The 27,750-nt window shown below is 46.1% G+C and overlaps 1 protein-coding gene across 1 annotated transcript in view; it reads right to left on the bottom strand.

Moving 5' to 3' along the window:
• Positions 1-18,028: 18,028 nt before the first annotated feature.
• The window catches only part of RYBP (RING1 and YY1 binding protein), a 45,080-nt gene continuing 35,358 nt past the window's right edge, over positions 18,029-27,750 (bottom strand). The window contains exons 3-5 of the mRNA XM_075095647.1: positions 23,066-23,242; positions 22,854-22,952; positions 18,029-18,597 (exon numbers count right to left, since the gene is read on the bottom strand). Coding sequence (XP_074951748.1) covers positions 18,345-18,597; positions 22,854-22,952; positions 23,066-23,242 — 529 coding nt within the window. The 3' untranslated portion in view covers positions 18,029-18,344. The remainder of the gene's footprint in view (positions 18,598-22,853; positions 22,953-23,065; positions 23,243-27,750) is intronic.

The raw sequence follows: 27,750 nt of genomic DNA, 5'->3' as shown, positions 1-27,750 counted from the left end.
GAGGCACAAGGCCAGACACCCTCACCTGCACCCTGGGTTATTCCTTGAAACGCTCAGCGGTGGCCTGGGGAGGTGGTACCCAGCGCTCGGCAGGGCTGGCAGACAAGAAGCTGCAGAGCCCTCCCACCTGAATTTTATACTCAGGCTCATCATAAAGACCTCAAAATCTCCCATGAGCACAGATTTTGCTGAAATAACCATCGTGCCTGATGCTCCAGCAGTCCACAATAGCCTGTCCATCACTCCATTTGCCAGATGCCTACATGAGGTTTTGTTCTGGATGACCAGAAACCGAATTAGGCTGCATCCAAAGAGACGGTGCAATGTTGCTAGGCAATTACGTCTGGCTGAAAGAAGCTGACAGTCATAGCGAGTTACTGATCTGTGCAGGATGTGGCGATAAGGTTATCTAATTCTGCATATGTGTCTTGTACACATTTATGCTAAATATGACTCCAGCCTCTCGGGTCAAGAGGACTTTGGCTCAACTTTGAAACTGATGGAGCTCAGGAGCGGGGCGGGATGGGAAAGCGGGCAGGGCCATCGAGCATCATCCCCAAAGATAAATAAATTATGGGACAACAGAGGCTCCGAAATCAGATCCCACTCCTCAGTTAAAAAAAAAAAAACAACCAAACCATACATATTTGATGTAAGGTGAATTGTTTTTCTGGCAGGGAAAATGGCTTTTCCTCTCCCGAAGGTGGTGTTATTTGAACAAAATCTTTGTTCTGCCTAACAGCAGATACCGCCCACGACCTGAGATGGGCCGTTGTGCTGCCTTTCCCCAAATGACTGGTTGTCCTCAGCTTGCTGCATCTCATGGCAGGACGGCCACCGTCCCTCTCCCCCACACTGCTGGCAGGCACTGGGAGATGCTACAAGTTAATTAGCACTTACTCATTAGGGCAGGCGCCAGTGGTCTTTGTGGGGAACAGCAGGGAAATGAAAGCTTGCACAGGAGCAGCCAGGGCTGGAAGGGGAGAAGGCATGAAGGGACAGAGCCAGGGGGATTTCAGCTGGGATTCAGGGAGCACATGCTAGTTTTAGATCAAACTGACTGGGGATTACATGATATTTCACCCTTTAATCCAGCTGGTACCAGGCACGGTAACCAAGCAGAGGTAAGAGGGCTGTTAAGGCAGAGAAGTGGGTAAAGGACATTAAAATGAACTCCTTGGCAAGCTGTGATGCACCAAAACCTTGAGGACGTGCTTACCTGTAGGCGTGCGAGCTGTCCTGGTTTCAGTGGCAGTGCTGGCGGTTTCGATATTCCCAGAGACTTTGATTCAACAGGTTCCTCCTGGGCTGGGCTGGAGCAGGCAAGAGGCCAGCAGTGGCTGTAGCAAGCAGCCTCAGCTCTGAAATCATGCACTGATATTTTGGCAAAGTAAATTCAAATCCTAATTCATCACATCTTACTGTACAGGGCACATCCAGCTTCTTCGGAGACACCAGCTGAGAGAGCAGGATGATATATACACATATATGTATATTTTTAAACAACACACCTCATTTCATCTGTACTTTTTGGGTGGAGAAAGTTTGACGCCAATGCCTAGGAGGAGGGGATGCAAAGCACTGCCTTAACACCATCTGAAAAGCTAAAATATGCTCCTTTGCCAAGATACCGTAAGAGCAACCTCTCAAGCATCGCACCAGCAGAGCAAGCATGCCCACGCGGCACCCAAGGGTTTGGGGGAGCCGTGCAGCACCTCACTTTCTGCTCCAAACCTCAGGCTGAATGACGGAGGCCTCCAACTGCTGAGGAAGCAGGAACGTGCTGCTCGCTGCCTTGCAGGATCTTGGCTTATAATAGCAATTGGCACAGAGTCATCCTTATCAGCTAGCACATTAATCTTAATTAACAGATCGACAGCAACAGTTCCTCCCTGAAGCTCCCCTGAGCATTCGCAGCCTTTGCTGTGCCACTGCTCCAGCACCATCGCCATTCCTGCCGCGGGGAAGAAGGTCAAATCCTGCACAAAACTGGAGCGGGTCCACTGGCTCCAGCCCTCCAACTGCTCTCCCAGGAGGCCCCGCTGTACCCAGCCGAGAGCCCAGAAGCATGTCACCCCCGTAGCTGGGACCACGACCAGGAGCATCGTCTCCGTCCCAGCGCCCCAGGTCCCGGTTTTGGCTGTGGTGTTGCACCCACGGTCCCTGAGCTGCCCCACCTCCTTCGTCTGGAGACGGGCCCCTGAGGGGAAGGGTTTCCCTCCTGTATGTTTGCATGTTTCTAGAAAGGAGATTTTTTTTTTTTTAAAGGGGAAAAAAAAAGCAAAACCAAACCAGATGATCTATGAAAATGTGGTAAGATTACTCTAAATCAAACCCGAACAGCAGGGCCCCTCTCGCCTTCTGCTCTCTGCTGCTGTCAGAGCTAGAAAATCGGTTCTGACTGTCCCAGGATCGATTCACACTCTTGTGCCTAGAGCTGATCAGCTCTTCATGCATGAATAGCAGTAACAGTTGAGAGCTCCAGCGAGGAGGGACCCAGGCTCACACGGGACCATGGACCCCACGTCTCTGCCACTGCCCAGGGGGCACATGTGGACACCCGGACTGAGCCCACGGGGCAGTACAGCTCCAAGCAAGCCTAGGTCCAAAAGAGCAAAGGCTCTAACTGGGCGCATACGAATAAAAAGGAGCAATGAAATGGCTGAGTGTCCATCACAGGCGAGAGAATTAGCAGCCCTGGCTGCTGTGGTGTGAAATTAGGGCACAGTCATTCCTGCCAGGTAATTAAAGGGCACAAGGACGGCATCCATCGTGCCTTGTCAAAGGACTGCCCAGGTCAGATGCAAAGCCAAGACAGCTCAGGCTTGGCAGAGGTCAGAGGAGAATGCCATTTTTTCTAGGAAAAAAACCCAAACAAACAAAAAACCCAGTTCCCTTGTCCAGGTCAGCAAATCCCATCAGCTCTGCCCAGACTGGAGCCACACATGCCACAGCTGAAGGAAGTGGTAAAGCAGCACATTTCCCAGAGGAGCAGGAAAAATTACCCCCATTTTGCAAAGGCTGGGCCCCAGCTGCCTGGGGTCAGGCAGCGACGGATGCTGGCATGCACAGCCGCAACAGTGACCTTGGAGGACCAAAATCATGATCTGCACACTGGAGCCGCCTGAATAAACACTGTTAAGTCACTCCTGGGGAGCATCCCCGGGACTGCAAGTGGCCCCTCCACACCCTTCACTCCCCCCTCCCTTTGGATGTCACCCCCACTATACCTTTGCATGCGGCAGCAGCCGGGATTAGGGACAAGTTGCTTATTGAGGGCACCTGTGGGGAGCTCATTTTGTCTCCTTGCTTCTTGGCACGGGGCTGGAGCCAAACCTAGGGTGTCTGAAGGACACCTCACATAACCAGCCAGGTTTGCTGGCAGCACCAGAGGGTTAGGCAGGGCCGTGGGGACAGGCAGAGGAGGCAGTTTCATTGGAGGGTAACTCAGACCTTTGCCATATTGCTTTCAACTCCTCATTATTCCCCTTTTCCTCTTGGCAGCCCAAGGCAGGGTGAGGAAACAGAGCCAGAAGTGCACTGGAAGAGTCACTTTATGGCACATTACTTCAGCTCAACACTCAAAATGCAGCCAGAAGGTACAAGCCAGGGACAGAGGCTCCAGGCCTGCAACAGGGTCCCTGCAGGTTAGGAGAGGCTGAGCTGGGGGGGTTAAATTGGAGGCTTAGACCTGAGATTAAGTTACAGCACCTTAACGAGTTGGCACAAACGAGCGGAGGTGCAGACCCCCTCTGCCCGGCGCAAACCAGGGGTGAAGGATGGTGATGTCCTCCTGCATCCTGGCACCAGGCTGGGAGCACATCCCTGACCTCCTGCTGCACCCAACTCCTTGAACAAGGAAGGATTTTTAGTTCACCTTACACAGATTGTTTTATTAAATAAATACACATAAACCCTTAAAGACAATTTTGCAGCTGAACAAGAAATTAATTTTCTTAAAGCCATAACAATACAGCTCAGCTTAGGATCAAAATATTTTAAAATGTGAACCTGAAGTTCAACTTCTCTGTTCGTGCAGATGCTACCAGAAAAGCAGCCTGATTTTCAGAAGTTGCTTTCAGGGGATGCTCAGTATTTGCAGAAGTTAGACCACCACAGGGCAAAGAGGTTAGCTCCAGGCAGTGACTTCTGAAAATACTGATCTAAGTGTTTTTCCAACATAGGGAGGGGGAAAACCCATCTCAGCTGAAATACCAAGGCTTTAAAAATTAGTTGCTGTTCGTGTGCAGTAGCTCTTGTTATTAAAAACACCATAAAAGTTTTACTGTGCTGACTTACGGTGCACGTAAAGAACCTAGCTTGTCTTGACAGATCATAAAGGAACTTTTATGACCTATTGGGTCAATGATTTGCAAAGAAGGATTTACGCCACCGTCCAGGGCTGGGATGCACTGCTGCAGGAGGAACACATCAAAACAGTGTGCAGGCCTGAGAGGTGGACCTGCTATGGTTTGGCTGGGTAAACAACACTCACACCCAACACAACTACAGGTACCATCAGCGTACCTGCTTGTTATACAGATTGTGTTAACTCAGAAGGACACGGGATTATGTGCTGAGTGGATTTAACTAATCAACCTTTATTATTCTGGGATCACAAGCAGAGCTTTAGAAGAAAAAATCTTACCTGCGCATCAGTTCAGTTCTCCCCCAGCTTTGGAAATCTAAGCTGAATCCCCAGTGTTGCAATTGTTTTATCATCTATTGCAAGATGTCGGGAAAATATCAGCTTCACTGGTCCAAGGTTCAGTCTCAACACACTCCTGGAGTAACTCAAGGAAGAGGAGGACCTGACTCAGTGAAATAATATCAGCTTGGAATTATACTGCCAGATCTGTTCAGGACAGATGAAATGGTACAAAGGAAAGCTCTTCCACCTTGGTGGCCTCATATCAGCGTCAGGGCTCATTTAGCTTTATAAAGCACCAGCATCCACAGACGCATACAAGGGCAGAGCATTGCAGCTGCAAAGTGAGATCCGAATTTGCAGTGCACCTCCAGCCTTAGGGACTGGCGAGAGGGGCCCAGGCCCACTTGTGAGTGACCAAAGCTGCCCTGGAAAAGGGACTAAACCGAAGTGCCAACCTCCTGGGGCAGCACTGCCAGCCGCAGAGCCGCCGCTCTCCCCGGCTAGCAGAGCTTGTGGCACCCCAGCCCCCTCAGCAGCTTTCGGCTGACCCCAGCCCAGGCTGAGCTGCCCAAATTCATTGTGGGTGGTGGAGCCATCCCCAGGGCTGAGCAGCAACAGGGACAGTAACCCAGAGCCCCCAACCCCATCCCACTGAGGGTGCGCTCAGCCGGTGCCAGTGATCCCCTGCCCCAGCCGAGGACGGAGCAGGACGATGCCCCACAGACGCAGGCCCCTGGGGAGCTGCGCTCCAGCCTGGCGCCTGCGGGAGGGAGACGGCAGCCTGGAAAGATCAAACACTTCAAACATTTCTCTCCTCAGCACCAGCGTGGGCTGAAAGGAAAACTAGTGAAGTCTTTTAAGTGCTGGAGGGCTCTCGCATCCCTCGCTGCAGGTGGTGCTGCTCCCCGGGCCAGCAGCCAGAGGGTCTGTGAAGGATGAAGAGCTCCTTCGGCCTCAGCTCACCCAGGCATCCATGCCACTGTGGGGATGCTCATGCAGGTTGAACATGCAAAGCTGGCTGGGACCCTTCAAGCCTCCCCCAAGGAGCAGCACCCAACCTTCCTCCGGCTCCCGGCCCCATCCGTACGGTCAGCGTCGTGGGTATTGAGGTGGCTGCATTCTGTAGACTTCCTTCCCCAAAGCCCTTTTGCTTCAGCCCTCAACATCCAGATGGATTGAACCAGATCCGCTGCACACGTGGCGACCAAATGAAATGGTTTCTTTGGCAACAATAATGAAAGCACGGAAAAAATTTTGCTGTCTGTCTCATGCGACTTCAGCAGCCCAGGTAACACAGAGCGGGAAGCAGAGAAACTGCAAGCATCTGACTTGAATTACTGCCCCTGATAGGAATCAGACATGCACTCCAGCGTGTCTGCTGCACGTTTATTTATTTATTTGGGGGCTGATTGATTTAAAGACTCCCTATTGCCTGAGCAGCAGCATGGCACAATAATTCACTTGATCTCTGATTTATATTTCATGTTCAAGTGAAGCAGGATGCTTCTGCCCAGCACAAGACTAAGCCGTATATGCCAATACCGTGCTCGGCGGCTTTGGAGAACCTGGGCATGGGCAGAAGTAAAAGCCGAGGCTACAGAAGGGAGTAAGCACAAGATAAAGGCCCTGTCAAGCATCCAAACCTGCATGGCCATGTTCACAAACCGAAATGGGGACTCACAGATCCTGGCCCCTCTTTGCCCCTCACATGACGCTCAGTCCCAGGCTTCATTTTCCAGTCAGGGTCCGTCCCGTCTCGTTTCTGCCCAAACCTCTCCCCTCACCCCGTGGCTCCAACAGCGATCCAGGGGTCAGCGATGTTCGGCCCTGAGCTCACCAGACCGTTCAGGACGTTATGCTGGAAGGCTTCAAGCCTTTTGCAGCTCAGCAGGAGAGAACACAAGGGCTAAGGCATCCCCCACAACACCTACACGTTTGGCCCTGGTGGGCCATAGATTTCCTATTTGACCCTAAGCCAACTACCCCGGCAGCTCTGGCTGCAGCGGGTGAGGTAATTGCACCTAATTAAGTCCCTCTGCGTTTCTGCCTCCCATACGGGGAGAGGATCAAAGCGCTCCCCACCATACTGCGAAGGCGAGCGGGGGCCCAGGGAGGGTGAGGCAAGAGGGGTCTCCTGGGCTGGGGGGTTTTCAGCCAGACACCCCCTGCCAGCATCGCCCTTCTCTTGCAGCCCCTCAGAGACGTCCCCGGGTACTTTGGCTCCAAGCAGAGACGCAGGAACCTGTGAACCTCCTGGGAGAAAGGGCCAGCGGTGCCTCCCCCATGTCCCATCACCCACAGGGTGTCAGCGGCTGCAGGTACCTCCAGGCACTTTGCTACCGCACGGGTGGTATCAAAAATAGATATAAGCTATTTCAAATGTTTCTCCCTCCCTTTTACAGAAATTGTTACACAGAGCAGAGTTAAGATCTGCTATTCTCTGTTCTGCTTCCCACTTGGAAATACCTTCCAGAATTTAAGGAGGATAAAAATAGTAGCATTCAATGGGAATAGGAGCAAGCTCTTCAGAAGGCACTGTAATCACACAGAGCCAGAGCCCAAGCCCTTAGCTGCTGTGAATAGTGCTGCCAGCTGATCTCCTTCAAAGTATTGTTGAATGAGGTCTTAGCCTCATAATTTAAGGGGATGAAGTCCTTCCTAAGGTTGTGAAGATTTGGGCTTTCCAGATCTATTATTTTATATTAACTTCTCCTGGACAGCCTAATTAGACGAGGGGGCAAGGACTGTTCCCTCCTTGCTCCATTATCCAGGGCCCTTTCTCCCCCAATAAGAGATTTTATTTGTGCTGCACAAAAGATTTATCAACTGCCTTTATAGCCCTCCCTGCACTAAATCACACTCCTAATGGATAGCCTGAGGTAAGAGCACCACTGTTTATTTTATTATTTTTTTTTAATCCATTGAACGGCATGGTTACATGCACACAGAGCTGGCAGGCTGAGCTCTGCCTCCCCTTCCTCCCCAGAGAGCATGGTTTTAAGACTCCCAAGCACCGTTACTGACCAAAATCACAAGATACAGCTTGTGAAAGCCTCAGGAGCAGCATCTCAAGGTGCAAACACTCATGACAACCCAGGGATGGCCGGAGCGGACAGGCAGCCTCACCTGCTCACCCTCTGCTTGAGGGGGGAATTCACAGTGGTGTCACCAGCTCTGGGCTCCCAAGTCTCTGCCCCTGCAGGAACAGATGACCTCCACCTTTGCCAGTGACTTGGAAATCATCCAAATGCAGAGGTTAAGTTTAAAAACCTCCACCATTTACCCTAGTCCAGATGTTAAGACTGTTGCTGTTAGCACCAGATAAAGGTGAGGGAAAAAAAACCCCAGCCCTCCCTTAAATCCAGTGATATTTGAGATCCACTCCACCATCCCAGCTTTCAGGAAAGCCAACACCCATTTGGCAAATCCATCTTGCAGGAGAACCTGTTAAGCACCAGAAGAGTGATTAATCCGCTACAATTAAGCTGTTAATCTGCTGTTGGGAAAACACCTCCCATTGTCCATCAGGGAAAGGCGCAGACCCCCTTCTCCCACAGAGAGTTAACGCCTAAGCACATGTAAAATACAATATCCAACCCATGAGCAAGAATAACTCAAGCGGCTCATTACAGGCTTCTCCTCGAAACCAGGGCTGATGGTGGTCTAGTTTGTCCTGGTTTCCTCCAGGAGACCAGGAGTTTAAACACTGCATGTCCTGCTCCTTCCAGCTCCTGCTCCTCAGCCAGTGTAGGGGTTTGGGATTCTCCAGACAAAAAGCTTTTCTCCACTGGTTACAGGTGTCTGGCTGACAGGCAGAGCATGGTGAGCCCATTAGACCCAGCTCAGGGGAACCACTCTCTCCACAGGATTGCGTATCGGCTCGTCACTGCTCTCACCTCCACCTGTGCACGCTGCCCAGCCAGTCCTGACCTCCTGCTTTGCACGGGGCACACCAGGTACCACAGCCCACTCATCCCCCAGCTGCTCCACAAGCAGGGGAACCACAAGTCACCCCCCAGTTGTTCTGACTCATTGCCTTTAACTCAATCTTTTGATTGATGTAGCCTTTTGGCATATAAATCTGTGGGATTTATAACTTTTCACAGAAGGAAGATAGTAATTGGCATCTCTAATAGAACTTGCAAGAGGATAGATGGGCCCAGAAGGGCCCAAAAGCACAGCTGGTCCTGCTCGGTATGACAAACTGATGCAGAAAACAAGTGTAAAGGTCGGCAAATCTGTTGGCGAGGGGTGGCCAGCGGGGCCATCTCCCCAAGCCTGCTCTGTGATTGCTGGAGCAACACGGCAGCACGGAACTGCTGAATTCAGGCTCCTCTCCTGCTGCTGCTGCAGAAGGCGCCCTGCTTGCGCTGCGAAGGCCAAGGGGATGGCAGACCCTCCTGGGAGCAGCGGGAAGGTGGCAGCAGCCAACACGAGACAGCAGCGGGGCTGAGTCAGAGCCACCAGCCTGCATGCAATTCCCAAAACCTGGCACCCCCCGCAGCCCCGCTGTACACCCGCCTCCCCCTGCCCCCCAGGCTGTCTCCCTCTCCGAGTGTCATCACAATCCGGAGCGTTTGCAATCAGGGAAGCTTCCCATCACTCATCTTTCCCCGTGCCATTATACCGCAGTGACTCCCAATTAGATCACTGTCAGAGGCTGTCACACACCCATCACACCCCGCGCTGCGGCAACAATTCAACCCCTCAGGAATCACCATATTCCTTTTCCAGGGAGCGTCTCCACAATTCCAGTCCACGTTTTCCTTCCTTAAACTTCACACCAACAAAACTTCAATTGAATAAGGAGAACAATAGGAGCAGCTAAATGCATTTCCATCCCCTCCATCTCCTGGTAGCAAGCACAAATCCTGGGTTTGCAGGGATGCTGCCAGGCTTTTCACAGGCTCTCTGCTATCAGGTTTGTTAAGGTCTCCATGCAGCCCTAGCCCTCAACCAAAGCCTCAACCTCTCACAAAGGCTGTGCAGAGAGGTTCAGAGATTGCGGAGGATTCAGCTTGCTAGAAGTGAAGAATGGGAACCTGTGCATGTGAGAAACATTGAAAGATGGAAGTCGCTCACTCCTGGGCAGACACAAACTCCAGGCTTCCCCCGGCTGCAGGGCAGCTTCTCTATCTGTGCTCCATGAGCCCCTTGCAATAGCTGTTGGGAGGCTCAAGGCTGATGGACATCTCTTCAAATCTGGGGAAAAAATCTGGATGTATAAATAAATTGACCCTCCCTGAGACTAGCATCAGCCTTGAGCCCTAACCAGGTTCTTCCTGCTGCTCCATAATTTTGTCTTTCTTGGATCAGAAAGAAATTAGTTTAATGGAAAGCTAAGTTTTTCTTGCTTTTTATCTTATTTTTATAAACCCCATTCTGAAATAAAACATACGAACGGAGGAAGACAGCCTACTTGCTGCTGCAGTCAATTTGCAGAGTAAAACAGTAATAACCGCCTAAGAGGGGTGGGAGGGATTGCTAGACCTATTTACAATTGGCTTATGCTGGCAACTCCTCAAGAAAGTCAACAAGAGAATAAACCCCTAATAGAGACAGCTTTTGACAAGTCATGCTTTTAAACTTCACACATCTTTAGCCTATCACATAGAATATCTCTACAACCTATGTAAAAATCTAACATATATATATTTAAGATTATGTATTATATGTATTAGATAGGTATTCATTTCTGGGTGAAGGCAGAATTAAAATCTCAGTGGCTCTCCTGCTTCTTTGGACCTCTCTGAGCTTTAATCCCTCCTAAAATACACATACAAGCCTGGAATACTCCTCCTGCCAACTCCACGCCAAACCTTCCAAGGCAGCATGAATCATACAGCTCCAGCAGCAAAGCTTGAGGACAAACAAAAATCAGCTTTATTCACTCCCATTCTTCTTACCTGGGCAACCATGTGCTGCTCCTGCAGCATGCCAGCTTCCTCCTGCTCACAGGGATATTTCGTACCCAAATTCAGCTCCCAAACTTGTTTTTTTTTTTCCAACACTTGAGAGCAACTTAAAGCAGCTTAAACACTTCAGACCTCCTCCCTCCAACTCCGGCCAGCTCCGGTAGCTGTGGCCAATTAATACTTCCTAAAAGCTTTTGATGTGCTGTTATCAAGTGTGTATTACACTGGGAATTTCACAGTATTTAAGTGAATGCTGTCAGCGTTACAGGCTTTGAATGCCTCTGCCTCACCTGCTGGCAGGAGGAAGGGAGGATTGCCAAAGCAGGGGAGGCAGAGCAATGGGGATTCTCACACCGTAACTTCCTAGTAGATACTCCTAGTTTTAACTCCTTCTCAGAATGGTTTTGGAGAAGAGGCAATGTGTGTGCTGTAACAGCCTCTCCAGTATGTTGGAACAGTTTTGAGAACTCCTAATGCTGAAAAACCAAGTTGGAAACAATTAGACATGGTAGAAAGTCATGAAATGTTCAGGATCCTGGAAATAATAAATAGTCATGGTGAGAGCAATTTTTCTCTCTCTTTTGGTTTCCTTTTATTTTTTTTTTTTTAAGTATGGAGACATAGAGGAGAACAAAGAAGTATTTGTTTCTTGATTCCTCATCTAGGAAGCGTAACTGGCTCGTGCCTTCCATGTTTCCTGCGCAGCCAGAGCTGCCAGATCATTTACTGCACTGCGAAGAGAGCTCCCCATTTGATGGGCAACAGGGGACTTCAGGCAAGTACTGTGAGGTTTGCAGCACAAGATGACCTGGCTGGAGGAAGACGCTATTTTCTAGCTTCAATATTAATATTAGGTGAAGATCAGAGATAGGTATGGGGTGCTCTTCACATTACAAGCTTCCACGCTTTGCCGTAGGAGAGTTTTGCAAGTGGGATAACTGCACTGGTATGGCTTGAAATGCTTTGATTAGGAATTTCTTGAACAGCCTTTCGATGTTATTGCTGATATCTGCATACAGCTTTTTCTGTGAGGAGACACCCAAATCAGCAATGAGAAAACGATGTAGAAGTTTTCTGATGTCTTCCTGTTACGCAGGTTCAGTATTAGCCCCAACCCTGTCTAGCAAAGGCCTTCGTACAAACAGCAAGCAACCAGCCATCGTAAGGCGGAAAACAGCAAACGAGCCTCACTGCACCTGCCGACAGCAAGAGCAAAAAGACAAGCAAGACTTATGCACGTAAATATTCCAGAAGGAAACAGCCGAGAAATAGAAAGGCAAAGACCTGACACTTCCCTGTCCTTACTACAACTACAAAAGCCATGAAGGAATCCAGGTGCTGCAGACTGCAGCCATTCTCTCCCTTCCTTCCCGATCCTGCTGGTTTTCCACAAGCCATCAGGACACACTGGCTCTGCTGTGGCTCCCAGTCCTCCCTTTGAACAGCTTCGAACAGCGCTCGGGCTCCGTGCTCGAGAGTCCGTACATCCACGGCATCTGCCGCGTGAAACCCAGACTGCCGGGGAGCACCAGGAGGGGATTTGAGAAATTAGTAAACAGCAAATGCATTAAATGCAATCTCTACTGCTTTTTTATACTTAATTTCTTTTTTGGAGGGGGGCGAATGGCAAGAAGCACAGGGGAAAAGAAGAGGTGTGCAAAACAAGGATTCTGCAGGGAAATCTACGTACTAGGTTTTGGAGGGGTTTTGTTTGTCTTAAGCTTTTCAGTTTGTGAATCACAAGTGAAGTTTCACAGCTCTACCCCCTTCAAAACATTGCAGACTCGGGTTTACATTTAAACCACCAAACAAATAGGGCTGCAGCAGTCCATTCAACCTGCTGCAAGGGAAGACGCTTGCCCAAAGCGGAATATTTGCACCCCGGAGGAACCCACGCTCAAAACCACAAGCACAGCAGCGCATCATTTTCGTACCCCTCTCCCGCAGTAAGCGGCACCCAGCTTCCCAGCCTGGCTTTTGGAGGTTTGGGTTTTTTGGGTCATGCAAAGAAAGAAAGGCGGGCAGTAGCTCTGCAATCAAAAATGCAACTTCTTCTTCATGCAGTTGCTGCTGTGAGATGGGAAGGAGCTCGCCCACAGCTGGGATCCCAACACAAGCGCTGTCTCGGGGCGCTTTGCTGACTCAGCACGGCATTCGGCAGTCGCCTTCCCGTGGGACGCAACTAGACCAGCACGGCTGTTCGTCGTATCCGTCGTGTCTTTTGCAGACAACTTTTCGCTTTGGCACCTGGAAACTGCCCTTGTGACTTAAATGCAATAAAATGCTGCCGGCCGTACTCAGCTGATCACCGCGAGGGCCATGCGTCTGGCAGGTAAGGAACGTGCACAGTCCTGCCGTGGGCTCCTAAAGCTCCTTCCAGAGCACAGGGTGGTAGTGTCTTCTCATTTTAATTGCCCCCAAACTGCCTCGGGAAGGAGGTATGTTCAGATTTAAACAAAAACTAGCTTAGGAAATTACCTGACACAGAGAAGGGGGTTTTTCCTCCTCTCCCCCAGTTACACGAGTGGATGCTGATTTTTATAACACCGTCAAGTCTTAAAACAATTGACAGTTTAGCCCAGAAAGTTTACAAAACCCTAAGTAGCCATGAGCTAGAGCTCCCCATCCCCACGTCCCCAGCTCCTCCCCGTACTCCCTATAGGTACCAAACACAAACCTTTCAACACAACACGTTAAGTCCAGTACCTACCTTGAAGCACCCTTGGGTGCCCTTACCCCTGCAGCGGGGCCAACGCCCCAGCGCCGGCACCAAACGTGGCTTTTGGCTCATGTGGCTCCAAGGCCAGGGATTTCCCATCCCGGTCAACCAAACTCCTGGTGAAGCGGTGCGTGGGCAGGCTCGGTGGGTACCAGCGCCGGCACAGAAATCGTTTGCCGGCTTCATTCAAGCCTCCACCTGGTGATGAAGTAGGTGGATGGTGATGAAGCCCGTCTCCCCCTCTCCCCGCAGCTCCTGCTGCTTTGCCCAGGCAGCCGCTCCGGCACCTTCGGCGGCTCGCAGATTGAGGACGGGGACCGTATGCTCTTCGAGGCAAGGACTGTTTCTCCACTCACTTCTCTGGCATGCCAAGCAAGTGCTTTTCGGGTCTGTAGAACAACCACTGCCTTTCCTGTTTCTTCTTATTCTTGGCACAAAGGATTTTGAATCATTTCCAACTGAGGTTAAAAACATTTAAGAGTCTGTTTGCACAGTGGGTTGGTGTTTTTTTTTTTTTAAAGCGACCTCTAGTTGTAACACACACTTCCCCCTGCATACACAAAAATATCCAAATGGCTTTTAGTTTCCTAGCTGTCCTCATATTCCTGAGGAAAAACTCCAGAGTAAGACTTCTTTCCCCCCCTCCCTTTGCATTTTACCTATTGTTTGGTTTTCAAATTTCAACTTTGCATTTGAACAGTTACAACACACGTCTCCCATCTCGGGTGGGTGGGGGGAAATACGAACACAGTAATTCACATCTCCTTGTTTCCTAGGCAGAGGACCAAAATACTGCTTGCAAAATACCAGGTTTTTTATGCTACAGAGTTAGGCTCTCAATTAAATTTTATTAATTTTACTCATGGGAGTTTGTAAGCACCAGACAGCCGAAGGAACTCCCATGGGCTCTCGCTAAACCCCTCTGCACTAAGCCTCGCCATTCCTGCAGCTACAGAAAAGGGGGAAATGATTATTTCAACGTACCAGAACCCGAATTCTGCAAACGCATCTGCCACAAGCTTTCCGTGTGTCGTTAGTCCCAGGCAACAACCTGGATTTACTCACTGAAGTTTTCTAAGCGCACGCCCACGCGTTTGCCAAAGCGGGGTGCTCGAACGGCGGCTCACGGACAAGACGTACGGACTGACAAACTGCTTCAACAACAGGACTCTCCGCTTTTTCTGAATACTGGCATCTCCCAAAAAAGAGAGCTTTCAGATTTAATTAAATTTTACTATTTTATTTGTGAAAAAACTACAAGCAGAATTCATAAATAGACATTTCTATTTAAAGCAGGAAAATGATAAAGTGGCTTCTAATAACAGTCGTGCACATGCCAGTAACAGGAATATATTAACATCTTTTATTTGCTAGACAAAGAGCAGTGTCCAATATAAATTTCCCGAAAACATTTAAGACCTGTGAATTTCTGACCAGTTCACAAAACCACCATTGACACTTTAGCATGAAGATTAAAACAAACCTAACAGGACTGTCAGCTCTAAAGACTTTACAGAGCGGAAAACCTTTCAAAAGCGTTATACAAGCTGTCTTTCTGGGCAAATGAAAAATATAGCTCGTATAATACATTAACATAAAAATCCACAAGATAAGATTATGTTTTGACATACTTAAACAAGCATTCTATATTTGTCTCCAACAAACAAAGCTAAGGAAATAATGTAACCATCTTTACACAGTAAATTAAGGTTACAAGTCATACACAAGAACAGAACTGCTTGCGCATTAAAAACTGTTCAGCTCCATTGTCATACTCTAAATGTTGGCTCTTAAAACCATTCGGTTACATACAAGCAAAGGTTATTATATAGTCAGCAATTAATAAATTTTCAATAATTTAAGTTTATGGTCGAGCTTAAAAAAGTAGACTGAGAATGATCTTGGTAAGGCAGGTGAAAACATCTCAGTGGAAATAAACTCACGGAAGCTGCTGCCAAATTTTCGATCTGTCCGATTTGAAACAAGCAAAGTGTTCCAATTAAAATAAATAGCCTGGTGGTGTAAAACGCTGTCATTTTTCCTTTGCAGAACTACATCAAACTGAGCAAGTCAGGCAAGCTGTGTTGGTGTCTGTGTGTGTGTGTCTGTGTAAGAGTTGAAACTTCGCAAACGTTAACACTGTGCTTTACTTACCTGCTTTCTGTGCCACTGAACACCACGAATCTGGTCCTTCCCCTACACTAGTGTTTTGGTTGGTTTGGCTCTTAAACACGCTCCCCACCAACAGCGGAACAACCCACGGGCGCGGCGCGGGGGGAATCCCACCCGTGGACGCGTGCCGTGGGGATGCTAACTTCAGAAATTAAGTGTAAAGGCAAACGCTACCCTTCGAATCCACAACACAACAGCTACGGATGAGGCCGGGGAGGCTCAATGCTTAGCTAGGAATTCCTATTGAACGCAGAATTACAGGTCACTCGTTGCAAAGAAATTTTCCCACTTATTTATGCAACCTAATTTATCGAGGAGGCACGCCCAAAGAGACAGATGTTACCGACTTTACCAGTAGCCATGAGTAGCTGGTTATGGCGTTAAAGCTTTTTCAACTGATCTACAGGTCCATTTTCACTTGAAAAAGAAGCGATTTCCTGGTACACACAATGCTTTTTTTTTTTTTTTTGCCTTTTTTTTTTTTTTTGCACAAATTCCCAGATTCAGCAAAGAAGGCGAGCGTGCGGTTTGACTTGAAGCACCAGAATCAGCCCCGCTGAAGCCAGAGGGACTCGCCGCTCGCTCACACTCTTCGCTGGATCACGGCCGAGATGCACGCAAGCCTAATTGATAATGGATCATTTATAAAGCAGTGCAAAATATACAAGTTCAGGGGCATCTTCAAAAAATCTCTCTTAAAAAATTATTCCAATACATTTCAGTAAAATAAATAAATATGGCTGACCAGTTTACCCTCCCTGAGACCCTTAAAGGAATAGTAAAAACTGGAAAAGGAATGTCTTTGCAATATCCCACTAATGTTAAAATGTGGATTGAGAAATTCATAGTATTTAAAACTATGTATAATAAATTGTCTTGATGCTCATAGGAAGCATCTGGTTTCCTTTGGTTCTTTAATAAATACTTTAAAAATGCTTAAAAAGGTAAAGACAGCCTATACTGTGAATATAAGCAGAATTAAGTCAGGGTGCCCACGTTAACATATTCAGGATAAAACCATTGCTGCGAAGGCACTGCCGCTGCACACACCTTTGAGCAGGGGTCGTAACGGATCCCTTACGCACACATTTCTGTCGCCAGTGTGAAAGGAACCTACGTCTGCTACTCAAAACCACACAGATTTTCAAAAGAAATCTTAAATCAGTTGCCTCCACAAAGAGAAATTACTCTTGCTAAGCAAATAATTCACAATATAACAAGCTGGCACAAAGTTGTCAAAATGTGGCCCTCTTTCATCATGCCCAAAAGTTATGCATTTGATGTCAAATGAAGCCACAGCCTCTGCGCCTAAAATTACTGCAAAGCACCCTGGGGCCACTAAATAAAGATGAAAAGCCAAAGAGGTTTGGGTTGTGTTTTTTTTTTTTAAAAAAAAAAATGTTTGTTTCACCTCTTCGGCCTAGTGTTTTAGCAGGATAATGCATGGAAGGTAAACTGTAAAGCAACACTAACAGGCCAGGAAAAGAAATTGCAGTCTGAATAGCTTTAGAGCAAGAACGAAGGAGATGCTGGTCATGAGCACGAGCCACGCATGTCGCTCAGTTGCCAGCATGAGAGCTTCTCCCTACATCTCCTCCCGCAGCAGGAGACCCAGAAGTGTCCGAATGCTGGCAAGCCCAACATCATCACTGGACGAGATGCTCTTCAGAAAGCGCTGTTGGAATACGGATCGGCTTCCAGGAGAAGAGCCACCCAGCAGCACGGACAGGACAGACGGAAGGGGGCTTACAATGACCGGCCCATGCACCACCATCTGGAACAAGCACCAGCTTGCTCCCTCAGCCCACGATCACTCCCAGCCCTACAGCTCCCTGCTGCCTTCCTACCCAAAGCAAACTGCTCCAGTTCTAACATTACCTTGGTCACTGATGCAGGTGGACAAAATTCATTAAATCTAAGACACCAAACGGCTGTGGGATTGGCTACGCACGACATAGCAATGCTCACGTTACCAAAACAGACGAATCCGTGGCATGCCGACACCAGTCTGGTTGTGAACGCTTACGCTCTGGCCGGGCACAAACTTGCACATCACCAATCTGAGTTACCCTAGTGGAAAAACAAGCTGCCTGGAGCAATCGTTTCTCACTTCAGATCCCAAGCTATAAAAATCAAAACTGTGTGTCCAGTATGTTTTAGCCATTGTCTGGGAAGAAACAGGGAAGGAACAACAGAGAGAACAGGTCCCATCCAGGTTCAAACCTTCAGGATGCTTTTAACCTAAGACCAGTTCCATTTCAGTTTCAGTACTTTCACAGAAGGGGACTGTCCCAGATCTTGAACTGTTCAATTATTTTTTTTCACTTCACAGTGTTTCAAGCACCAGCGTTTCCATGTATTGGTTTCAAATAACCCTTTATATATATTTATTTATATATATATTTATATATAATTTATATCAAAACTGATAGTACACAGTATAACTGGAAGAAGAACTGAACTTAAAAAGGATATGTTGAAAGAGGATGGAGTTTGTGAACGCAATAAATAAAGCCCCCTTCCCTCCCCACCCACTCCCTACCCCAAAACAAAAAGTTGTAATGTTCATGGAAAATTGTGCACAGCAGATATTATAAAAAAGTAGATTCAGGAGCACATCCAATTATAAATGATTGTTAGGAAAATCATATAAAACAATGGAATACATAAAAGTGTCAAGAGTAATCGTTAGGGTGAGAAATTCCTTGGTGGCCAGATGCCCACAGCAAGCAGAAATTATCCTGGTTGCATCAGTAAGAGGTCGATGTCCGAGAAAGTGTGTGTTCAAGCACAGAAGAGGCTCTCCAGGATTTAAACAGCATGGGCAGGTGGAGTGTTTTGAATTTCATACCCTGATTCATAGTTTCCACAACTCCATGTGCAATATTCAGAAAGATTCGTCGTTGACTGCTGACATGTCCCCCTTTGGCGTGGAGGAACGGGACGAGCCCTTGTCTGTGCTCTCAGAGCCCGAGCTGCTCTGATTCTGTTGTTCTGATCCTGCACTGGAGGTCACTGTAGAAGACGACGTGGAAGAAGAGCGAGTCTTTTCTTTAAAGTCTGTGATAATTACTGTGACATTTCCCACTGTGACTGCCAGCTGCTGTGCGGTACTTCTGTCCACATTTTTCAGTCTGGGTCTAAAATAAATGAGAAAACATTTATGAAAAGGATAAAAATAAACAAGAAAGGGAAAGTTTATTAGAAAAAGCATTTGACAACAAGCGCAGTACCACTCGTCCTCCGCTCGCCTGCGCAGATGGCAGTAAACTGGGAGGAAAACCAGTCAGCGCTGCACAGCGGAGGACGAGGTTTGACCCCCTGCGACAGCCTGGGCTGCGAGGGCTGCAGCAGCACACTCAGCCCCGAAGGAAAGACCCGTCTTGCAGAACTCTGCAAAGGGTGTCTGCTCTAGACTTATCCCTAATCCAACTCTGCCAAAAAGGAGGACACTACAGCAGAGCCAAGCGGGACAGGAGCCAGAGAGACCGAAGGATCTCCTCCCCAAGGGGCAGATGAAAAGAGTTCTCTTATCTAAATTCACCATCTCATCATGTGCCCTGATGTTATGAGACAAGGCTCTGACTCTGCAATACAAAACCACATGAAAGCATTTGACCACGGCTCTTTCGTTCCCATATTGGAACTCTGCAGCTGCAAACAACACAGGCGCTGGGACAACTTGGCTTCTCTTTCAACTGCTTTGAGCTTACACAAATCAGATGCCCAATCAGCCTATGTATAAAATCACCTAAAATGTTCCCTCTGGAACTGAGGCTACTGTAAATAAAATCCAGAATGTACAAGGGCATTTCTTGCAGCTAGCGCTTTTGGTTAGGGGAAGGAGGGGAAAAAAAAAGAAAAAAAAAAATCAAAACCACCAGAAAACAACACACTGGTATTTATAGCTCAGGATTATCTCAGCAATTTGCATGCTGTGCTATCATTCAATTAGTAACGTAGCTAATAAGGGTCTAGAATCTAGGAAGCTGACATTCATGCACATTTCGGGGGCTGGTCCAAAGCTCTGATACAACAAACCTTGGACACTGCTCCAGCTACCGGCAAATTCCAAGTCAGCTGCCATGACTGCTGCAATTTACAGCTTTTGCTCCTAATTAAGGGTCAGGTTTAAACAGCGGAATATTCCCAACAGGGAAATAAAAAAAAGGAGAGTCTTTATACATCAGTGAAAAGTAGCTTGCTGAGAGCTGCCTTATTCCAAGGGATGGAGGGAAGGTTAGTTTACTTTGGGATCAAGCTCCAGCTTTTAAACCGATCTGCCTTTCCTTCTGCTCATCTGCAGCACGCTAGGCTAATGCAGCTAAAACAAAACAACAACAAAAAAACCACAAAAAAACCAAAAAAGAAAAAAAAGAAGAGGAAATTAAGCTGACTTTGTATTTGCCATGCCTACTCAATGGCTTACAGTGGTAAGTTAACATGGGGAAAGTGTTAAAAAGTAGTTATCCAAATGATATTCTAGAACTAGACAGAACAGAATAAAGTATCAAGGACGGATGCACAGCTTCCAAAATAGAGCAACTATGTTTCTGCAAGCTTCCTTACCAAAGATTAAGTTACCGCACCAAAAATCGTATTTTCATACCTAACCTAGGAGGCTGTTTCAATTTTTAACAAGTACCAGAGGAAAAGCATTTCTGATAGAAAATATAATTAAAATACTACTGTGCCGGGACAGCCATCAGTAAAACCTACTTGAAACAGCCCCATCGTTTGGTGACCAGCCTTTTCAAATCCGTAGCTGTGCTTAGTGAATTCCTGCAAGCAGTAAGACGCACACCCACACGTATGCGTTGCACATACGCGCTTGCAGGAGTTGGCAAATTCAACAGGTAACCACAGGCTAGATTCAGTGATGTCACCTTGTTTGTGGGTAACAAGAAAGGCCAGCTAGCTCAGCAAGTTTTGGGGTTTCCGTCAGCTTTCAGATAGCATCTCAGCAGATGAAGGCTGCCCCCAAAGCATGGGCAGCCAACACAGCAGCAAGCGTTCCCGGAAGCATAGTATGTGTACGTATATTCCTCTCTAAGCCCTGAGTTCCTCTAGGAAACCCAGTTCTTCCTGTAATTTGCCTGGGTCATTTGTTTTCTCTTGTACTCAAAAACAGTCAAAAAAAACCAAAAAGCTGGCCCAGAGTGCGGAACAGACCTTACTGCCTCCATCCTTCTACAGGGTTGAACATGCACTCCTGCTATTGCTTGTCAAAAGCCAGCACTGATCGTCATATTTAGGGAAAGAAAAAGAAAATTAAGAAAAAAAAGAAAGAAAAAAAGGAGTTCATGTGGCCTAAGCTTTGCCCAGAAAAGCTCCTGCCTTTGAGATAAGCCATGCACCAAGCACCTGAATGAACCTACCAATGCATCTTTAAACACCACGACAAATTAACACGGAAGGACTGGGAAGAAGCAGGGTTCAGGTGCAGGATTTCTCTACAGTCCCAATCACAAACATATTCTTGATTTCAGTTTTAGAACGGAGCCCTCCAACCATTTCTGTGGGATGTTTTAGGGGTCTCCCCTGTGCGAAGAGCTGATTAAGCACACATGGAAACCTCCAGACATCTCTTCAGCACATGCATACAATTTTTGCCTCCTACAGAAGGCAAAAGAACTAGACCATTCACATTATTTTGCAAAACTAAACGCCCTGATGCTTCATGTTTATAGCTAAAAAGGTTTATGGACAAATAAGGGATGGGTTTCAAAATAATCAATCTGAAGGTGCGCAGGAAGGCATGGAATAAGCCAAGACATTTTGTCAGAAACAGGCATGATATCCAAGAAGTTCAAACAGGATTTCTTAAAAATGCAGAGATCCCTGAAAGAAAATTTACAAAAAAACCAGTTAAGATGTCTGGGCATGAAAAAACCCTGAACAGATAACTTGTGACTCTGTGAAAACCAGATCCTTTAAAAAGACTCTTGACAGTGCTCCCGAGGGCAGTGAATCCCAAGAAAAGTTCCACTGAAATAAACACTTAAAAAGACAGTTTAAGAACTGAAGGAGATGATATATCCCTTAAAAACATCCAGCTAGACCTGATACTATTAAGGATTAATCAGGAATGACAAAAGCTTGCCACAAAACATGGACTAAATACTCTGCGGTAGACAGAGTGACTCCTTCAAGGAGTAAAAACAATTATTTGATGTAATCTATCAATTTAATATTATGTCATTAGTCAAGTGCATCAAGTCTCCTGCATCCTAACTTTCAAAGTAAGTACAATTTCAAAAAGAACAGGACAAAAAAAAAAAAAACCCTCATTGGAATAAAACTATATTTCCCTAATCAAATTAGTAATGGACACTCCAATCTTTGGGGGATGAGGAAGAGTTAACAGCCATCCCTGCTAATGGTCCAGTCTTCTAGCACAGCAACTCTCACACTGTCCTCACTACATTCACGCAAGTTACTGTGTGGAGGATGCTCACTCTTACTAAAGATTTTCATGCCATTATTTTAAAACTTCCAAGACAACAGCTTTCTGCCGTCATGTCTTGCCAACCTTCATGCTAACCGCAGCGCGAACCGTATTTCCCATGTGCTTTTACAACTGTTTGCAGCTAACTAATATTGCTTCAGGTCACGTGGCTTCACTCTAAAATACTTACTACAGTACATTTTAAAGAGAGATGCAATTCTTGTATAGCCCAGCTAGGCAAAGCGCCCAGTTGAGTTCTGCCTCTTGTAGCTCTGTAAGTTCAATAATATAAAAACTTTACTTTGATGCTGAATTTTTGATTTAAGAAAGAGAGCACAAGATACCACTTAAAGAAAACAAGCGTGGAGTATTAGTATAGACAAGACCAGGAAAAAGCCTCTCTCCATAGACAGCTACTCATTTGAAACTTAGACAAATATGAAACCAACCATTCATGCTTTTTGTTGATATCAAGATTCTAGCAAATCTGTTCATGCAGTCTTTTATTCCCCAGATACTTGGAAACATATCTTAACAATTAGTGACTGAATTATGGATAAGGAAGTTAAAAAGTAACCTTTGTTACTGCTATTAAGTGATGATAAGAATTTGGTAAAGACCACTAACAATTGCCAGTTAATGCCTCCCCTCACTGTGTTTTACAGCCAAAAGCATTACTGCCCAATTAACAATACAATTATTTTAGCAGAAAAACGAAACCGAGTGGATGACAGTATTTCCAGTGCCTGAATCTGTCCTCACCAGCAACGTGCTTGAGTGCTTGCATATGGAGAAGGCTCCGAGCCACTGATGATCTTGCCATACTAACACTGACAGACCCTGTGGTTTAGACAGTACTCTGCCTCTGTAAGTCCCTCAAAAAACCCCAGTGTCTGCTATTTAACACAGTTCTCACATACTGAGAGCTTAACTTTAGTATAAGGTTACCTTGAAGTGTGATTTGAGTCGCTGGTCTTTGTTGTAGTATTCCCAGACTGTATACTGTTCGCTTCGCTAGGAGGATCTTTCACAATATCTGACTTTGGTCTGTAAGAATTGGAGGAAGAGGGAGAGTATGATGTTAGATTAACCACAGAATTAATAAATGCACAGTGCTACTCAAATCACTCCACATTTAACAGTGCATCCTTCAAACTTACTTAGTCTTCTTGTTAGTGTTTTTCTTTGTAACACTTGGACTAATTTCCTTCTCTTTGTCAGTTTTTTCTTTGTCTTGTTTTTCCACTTTCTCCTTCTTCTCCTTCTTAGGCGGTGGTGGGGTTGCATATTGCTGGGCAACTTGTTGTGCCACCAACTGAGAGTTTATCCTAGGTTTTCTATAATGACAATAAAAAGAGAGATCTATAGTCAATTTTACACAGTAAAAACGACTTCACCAAAAGCAGTATGAAGATTTATTTCAGCAACCATGGAAGAATACTCCACTTACAAAGAACCAAATGGATGTCCTTATTTGATGTGACGTACTACTGCTGCTACCAAACAAGATAGAAATTTTAAAATTAAGAAATACTCCAAACTGCTGTTTCACCAGTTTTTAGCCTCATCTAACATTCTGAAGTATAATGCTCCCTTTCTTCCATCCATGCCATGGAATCACAGCCAGTTTTGGGGGGACAATAGTGAAAAAGCAGCTTTCAAGAAGTTGCCAGCCATGCACTGTGGCTGCACTTTAACAGAAGGAACAGAGTGAGTGACAAAAATAAGTTTCCTGATAAACATCGTCTCCTTCATATCTTTCAATTTAATTTTTCAAATGAGCTTCTGGTTCCCTGAAGCAGGAAACCTCACACAAATAACAAAGAACAAGAGAAGGTAACTGAGATGACTTTGTCCCGAGGCCTGGGACCGAAGCTCACTGGCAGGAGCACAGAAGACAAGTGGGCATTCACGCTTCCACAGGGGAATGGCCGTGCCAGCCTCCGACACGCCGCCTTCACACAATTGTCTGCAGTCCCCAATGGTGCTCAGACAAAATACACACACAAACTGTTTTTCAAAGACTATTTCCATTTCAAATTAAGATTTATACAGAAAAAATAGCTTCATATGCAACCCATACCATGGTTACTGTTCCTCAGCTAGTCTCACAGGAATCTGTACCTTCCTCTCTTCTGCATTCCTCATCCAAACTCTCATCTCCCCTCAGCTTCACAACTTGAAACCTCTCCCTCTTGGACTGGCACATCACAAAGCAGTTTATACGCTGAATACTCTTGACTATTCATGATCGATTCAGCCCCTTCAACATGCCAGGAAGATCTATGCTCCCTATGTCCACACAGTTTGGGGGGTGGGGGGGTAAACCAGGTTATCAACTCCATTAGTCTTCCATTATGAGCTGAATGCTAATTGCAACAGTTTCTCATGCTTGTCCATAGCCATTAGATTAGTCATAAATACAATTCAGATTTCCTGCATAGAGTACAACAGATTGTCAATGAAAGTAGTATGCAAGTATCATTAAGTCTACAACTGCAACATGGGAACCCAAGGGTATCTGCTGCAGAGCTCTGTACCTGCACCCAGTTTTTACCACAAACATCTAGAGAGGCTTTCTTAAGAAGCTACTTAGTGGCTTCATGCGCTTTAGGAAAATAAACATACAAAACACCAACTGCTCACACGTAACATCTGCATTTAGAGATGGTACACAGAGATAATGGAATACCCAGGAAAGTTATGCTCCTTGTTACCGGAAAATCCAAGTATCTAATAAGCCTCTCTTGGTGCTGGTTTTCTGTATAATGGTACCAAGATGTTCTTACTGAAGCCAAATATACCCAAATATTTCATTTCACTACTAGTTTATAATAAAGGCTATGTAACAAGTGGTAATGAGGCCCCTGACCCGCCTCAGCACCACTGGCGTTTGGATTTTTCATGCAACACAAACTATAACGCATTTTATGCTGCAATCTGCATATATTTCTGAGTGAACAAAGATAATCTAGTCTTCAGCCTTAAATAACTATGATGCTGAAATGTTCTGCAGATCAAATCAAACAGTTACCTGTTCCACAGAACAGCAAAGATATTTAGCATCCTCACATTTAAAATCCCATATACAGCAATTTCTGTCTGTATGACTGAGAATAAACACGTAAGAAAAAGTGTTTTGGTTACATGGAAAAGATTTTTCAGATTGATGCAACCACACTAAAACCTGACAACATTAGCTTGTGTCAAGCAACCTGCTAACCGCCCACTCAAAAAAAAAAAAACTAAAAAGAAGATAAAGTGTCAAGAAATCTTCAAAGAGAAGGCAGATACCATCTCCCTACATGATTATACATGATTAACCTCACTGCTTGAAGCTGCCACTTCTGCCCAGACTTACAGTTATTTGCTTGCCCAGGCTTAGTTATTTGATATTTACACAACCAGCTAAGTCAGAAACCCGAGCCATTCATGGAAAAACCCAATTCAAGAATTTGAGAGCACCTTCAAAGTTTTTCTACTTTGCACGACTCCGATGTGCCTGTTTGCGATGGTGTTTCCAAGCCTTACGTCCAACCTCCGCAGCTACTGAGCTGCCGTTCCTGTTGCAGGAGTGCTGCGCTGCTTGAATTAAGATACAAATTTTAAAATGGAAATTTCCAACTAAACTAAGATTAAAAACCCACATAAGTAAGTCAACTGCATTTCCCCAAAGAAGGCTGGAATCCAAAAAACACCAGCCTTAAAGTGGTCCTGCAGAGACACTTTCCCCCCACATGTTCTCCCACTCCTTTGTCTGTGCCTGTGATGGCACACTACATTTATCAAGTTTTACCATTTTCTGGCCAGTCACTGACATAACTAGCACAACTTCTCCAAAATCTGTATTTGCATATTCCCTCTTGCACGCCACGATGGCTCGCTGGTGAGGGCAAACCTAAAACTGAAAGCAAAGAGAGCGGGCAGCAGCGTGCACAGGCAGGGGACCTGCGGGAAGGAGGGCCAGCCCTGCTGACGGGGTTTCTCCTGCTGCACAGAGGAAGGGAGCAGAAAGCCGGAGACTTGGGTCAACGCTGAGCATGTTTCAAGATCTGCTGCACTACTAGAACAGATTTATTTCTGTTTTTAAATAACACAAATAACCCAATAGCTTTCCCATTCCTAATTTGGCCTTTTCACTCCCACTAGCACCAAGCTTAGGAAGGTTAAAAAGCAAGTAAGTTAAACAACTGCATACTAATAGTAAAAATAATAGAAGTAATAAAATCCTTCAAATAAGGCCCACACTGCCACTACAGCCAGGATACACTGGTTACAAGCCCTTTACAAAAAAGCCAAGCAAAGCAAGTAAAGCAGCACATTTTTAACCACAGCAAACTATAACCATAGTAACCACAATGGAGTAAAGTAGCTGCAGTATCCAGAACTTGCTCCAAGTTTCCCTGCCTACCGAAAACATACTTCAAAGGGTAATGCTGATGATCTAATCTCGCATCCCTAGCACAGAGCATCCCTCCAGACACTGCTCCTGCCTCTACAGCCATCCGTGCCCCATCCCAGTCATGCCTTCAAAGCAGCCACCCTCTTCCTCAGTGTCATGAATTCTTCCCCAGCCAGCCTCAGGTAAGCTTGCATTGCCTTCTAGAAATAAGGAAAAGCACAAATTCAGTAATACTTTGCAGTGGATACTTGTCGTCTTCCCTTTCAGAATTTGAACAAGGAAGGGGGGAAAGGTATGAGTGGAGAGAAACAAGCCTCGCTCCCACTTGGACTACAGCTATTTACTGTGCTTCGGCTTCTACCGCAGAATTTGTATTCTTAAGAACAGATGGATCCCTTTCTTCTGCTGCTTTTGATCACTATAATGTGTCCGACTCTCTCTGCCCCTAATTTTGTTCCAGCTGGCCTTTTTTTTTATTTTTGGCAATCTCCACAGAGAATGTTTCAACCCAAATACTTAATTATTTTTTTAAGATATCATTTGAGCAGAATATCCTGAACAGAAACTTGTAGCCTCTTCCAAATCTTCTGAAAGAATGAACAGTCCCAGGAACAAGTATTAACCATTTTTTACCCCCAAAATCCACTTGTCAGCTTACTTTCCATTTCATTAAACAATATCAACAAAGAATACAACTAAGTGACAAAATCAAACCCCAGCTTGGCCTCTTCCAAGCTTTCTAACCAGCACTCACACTTAAGGAACAGCTATCTTGTCATTTAGCAGGAGGTTTAAACTAACAACACTACACACAAACCACACCTAACAAGTCTCAACTTCCAAAAAAATTATTTGAAGAGATGCATACTTAATATTATACTCGGGTCTTGAATTCTTAAGCAGATATCAAACGCTGAGCCACGGTGCTCTGCTTCTTGCAGGCCACCAGCTCTTTCTGACGAGAGGAAGACGACGCACCGTTTTGGTATCTGTTCCCCGCCTGTGCTGGGTCTCCTGACACCAACGGGGTTGGGTGGCACCACAGCTACTCGTCCAACATCTGCTAGAAGAGACTCCACTTGGCTCCCCCCTGACCTGCATCCCTACAAATAGGAATGTGCTATTACATCTTGGTGGCCGCCATTACTTATGCCTGCTCTACACCTACTATCAGGTGAGTGCTTTCAAGAACAGAAGCCAGTACTCTGCGAGAACACCCGCCAGCAGATAATGCCAACAGATGAACATGGTAAGAACAAATTTTCAGTGCAAGCATCTGAAATAGGTACATTTCTCCTACCTGAATATTAAGGTAAATTTTTGCTTTGCTTGGACAATTTTCCTCTAATGTAAGCAACAGCTGGCGTAAAGACTCAACCACTAAGATCCAACCCTGATGTGACAAGTGAACATTATCCTTTTTTCAACGTAAAGAGGATTTTC

The sequence above is a fragment of the Phalacrocorax aristotelis genome, chromosome 6 (genome assembly GCF_949628215.1).
Source record: "Phalacrocorax aristotelis chromosome 6, bGulAri2.1, whole genome shotgun sequence".
Taxonomy (NCBI): domain Eukaryota; kingdom Metazoa; phylum Chordata; class Aves; order Suliformes; family Phalacrocoracidae; genus Phalacrocorax; species Phalacrocorax aristotelis.
Note: the sequence above shows the minus strand (reverse complement) of the source record. Positions and strands in the feature narration are given on the sequence as shown.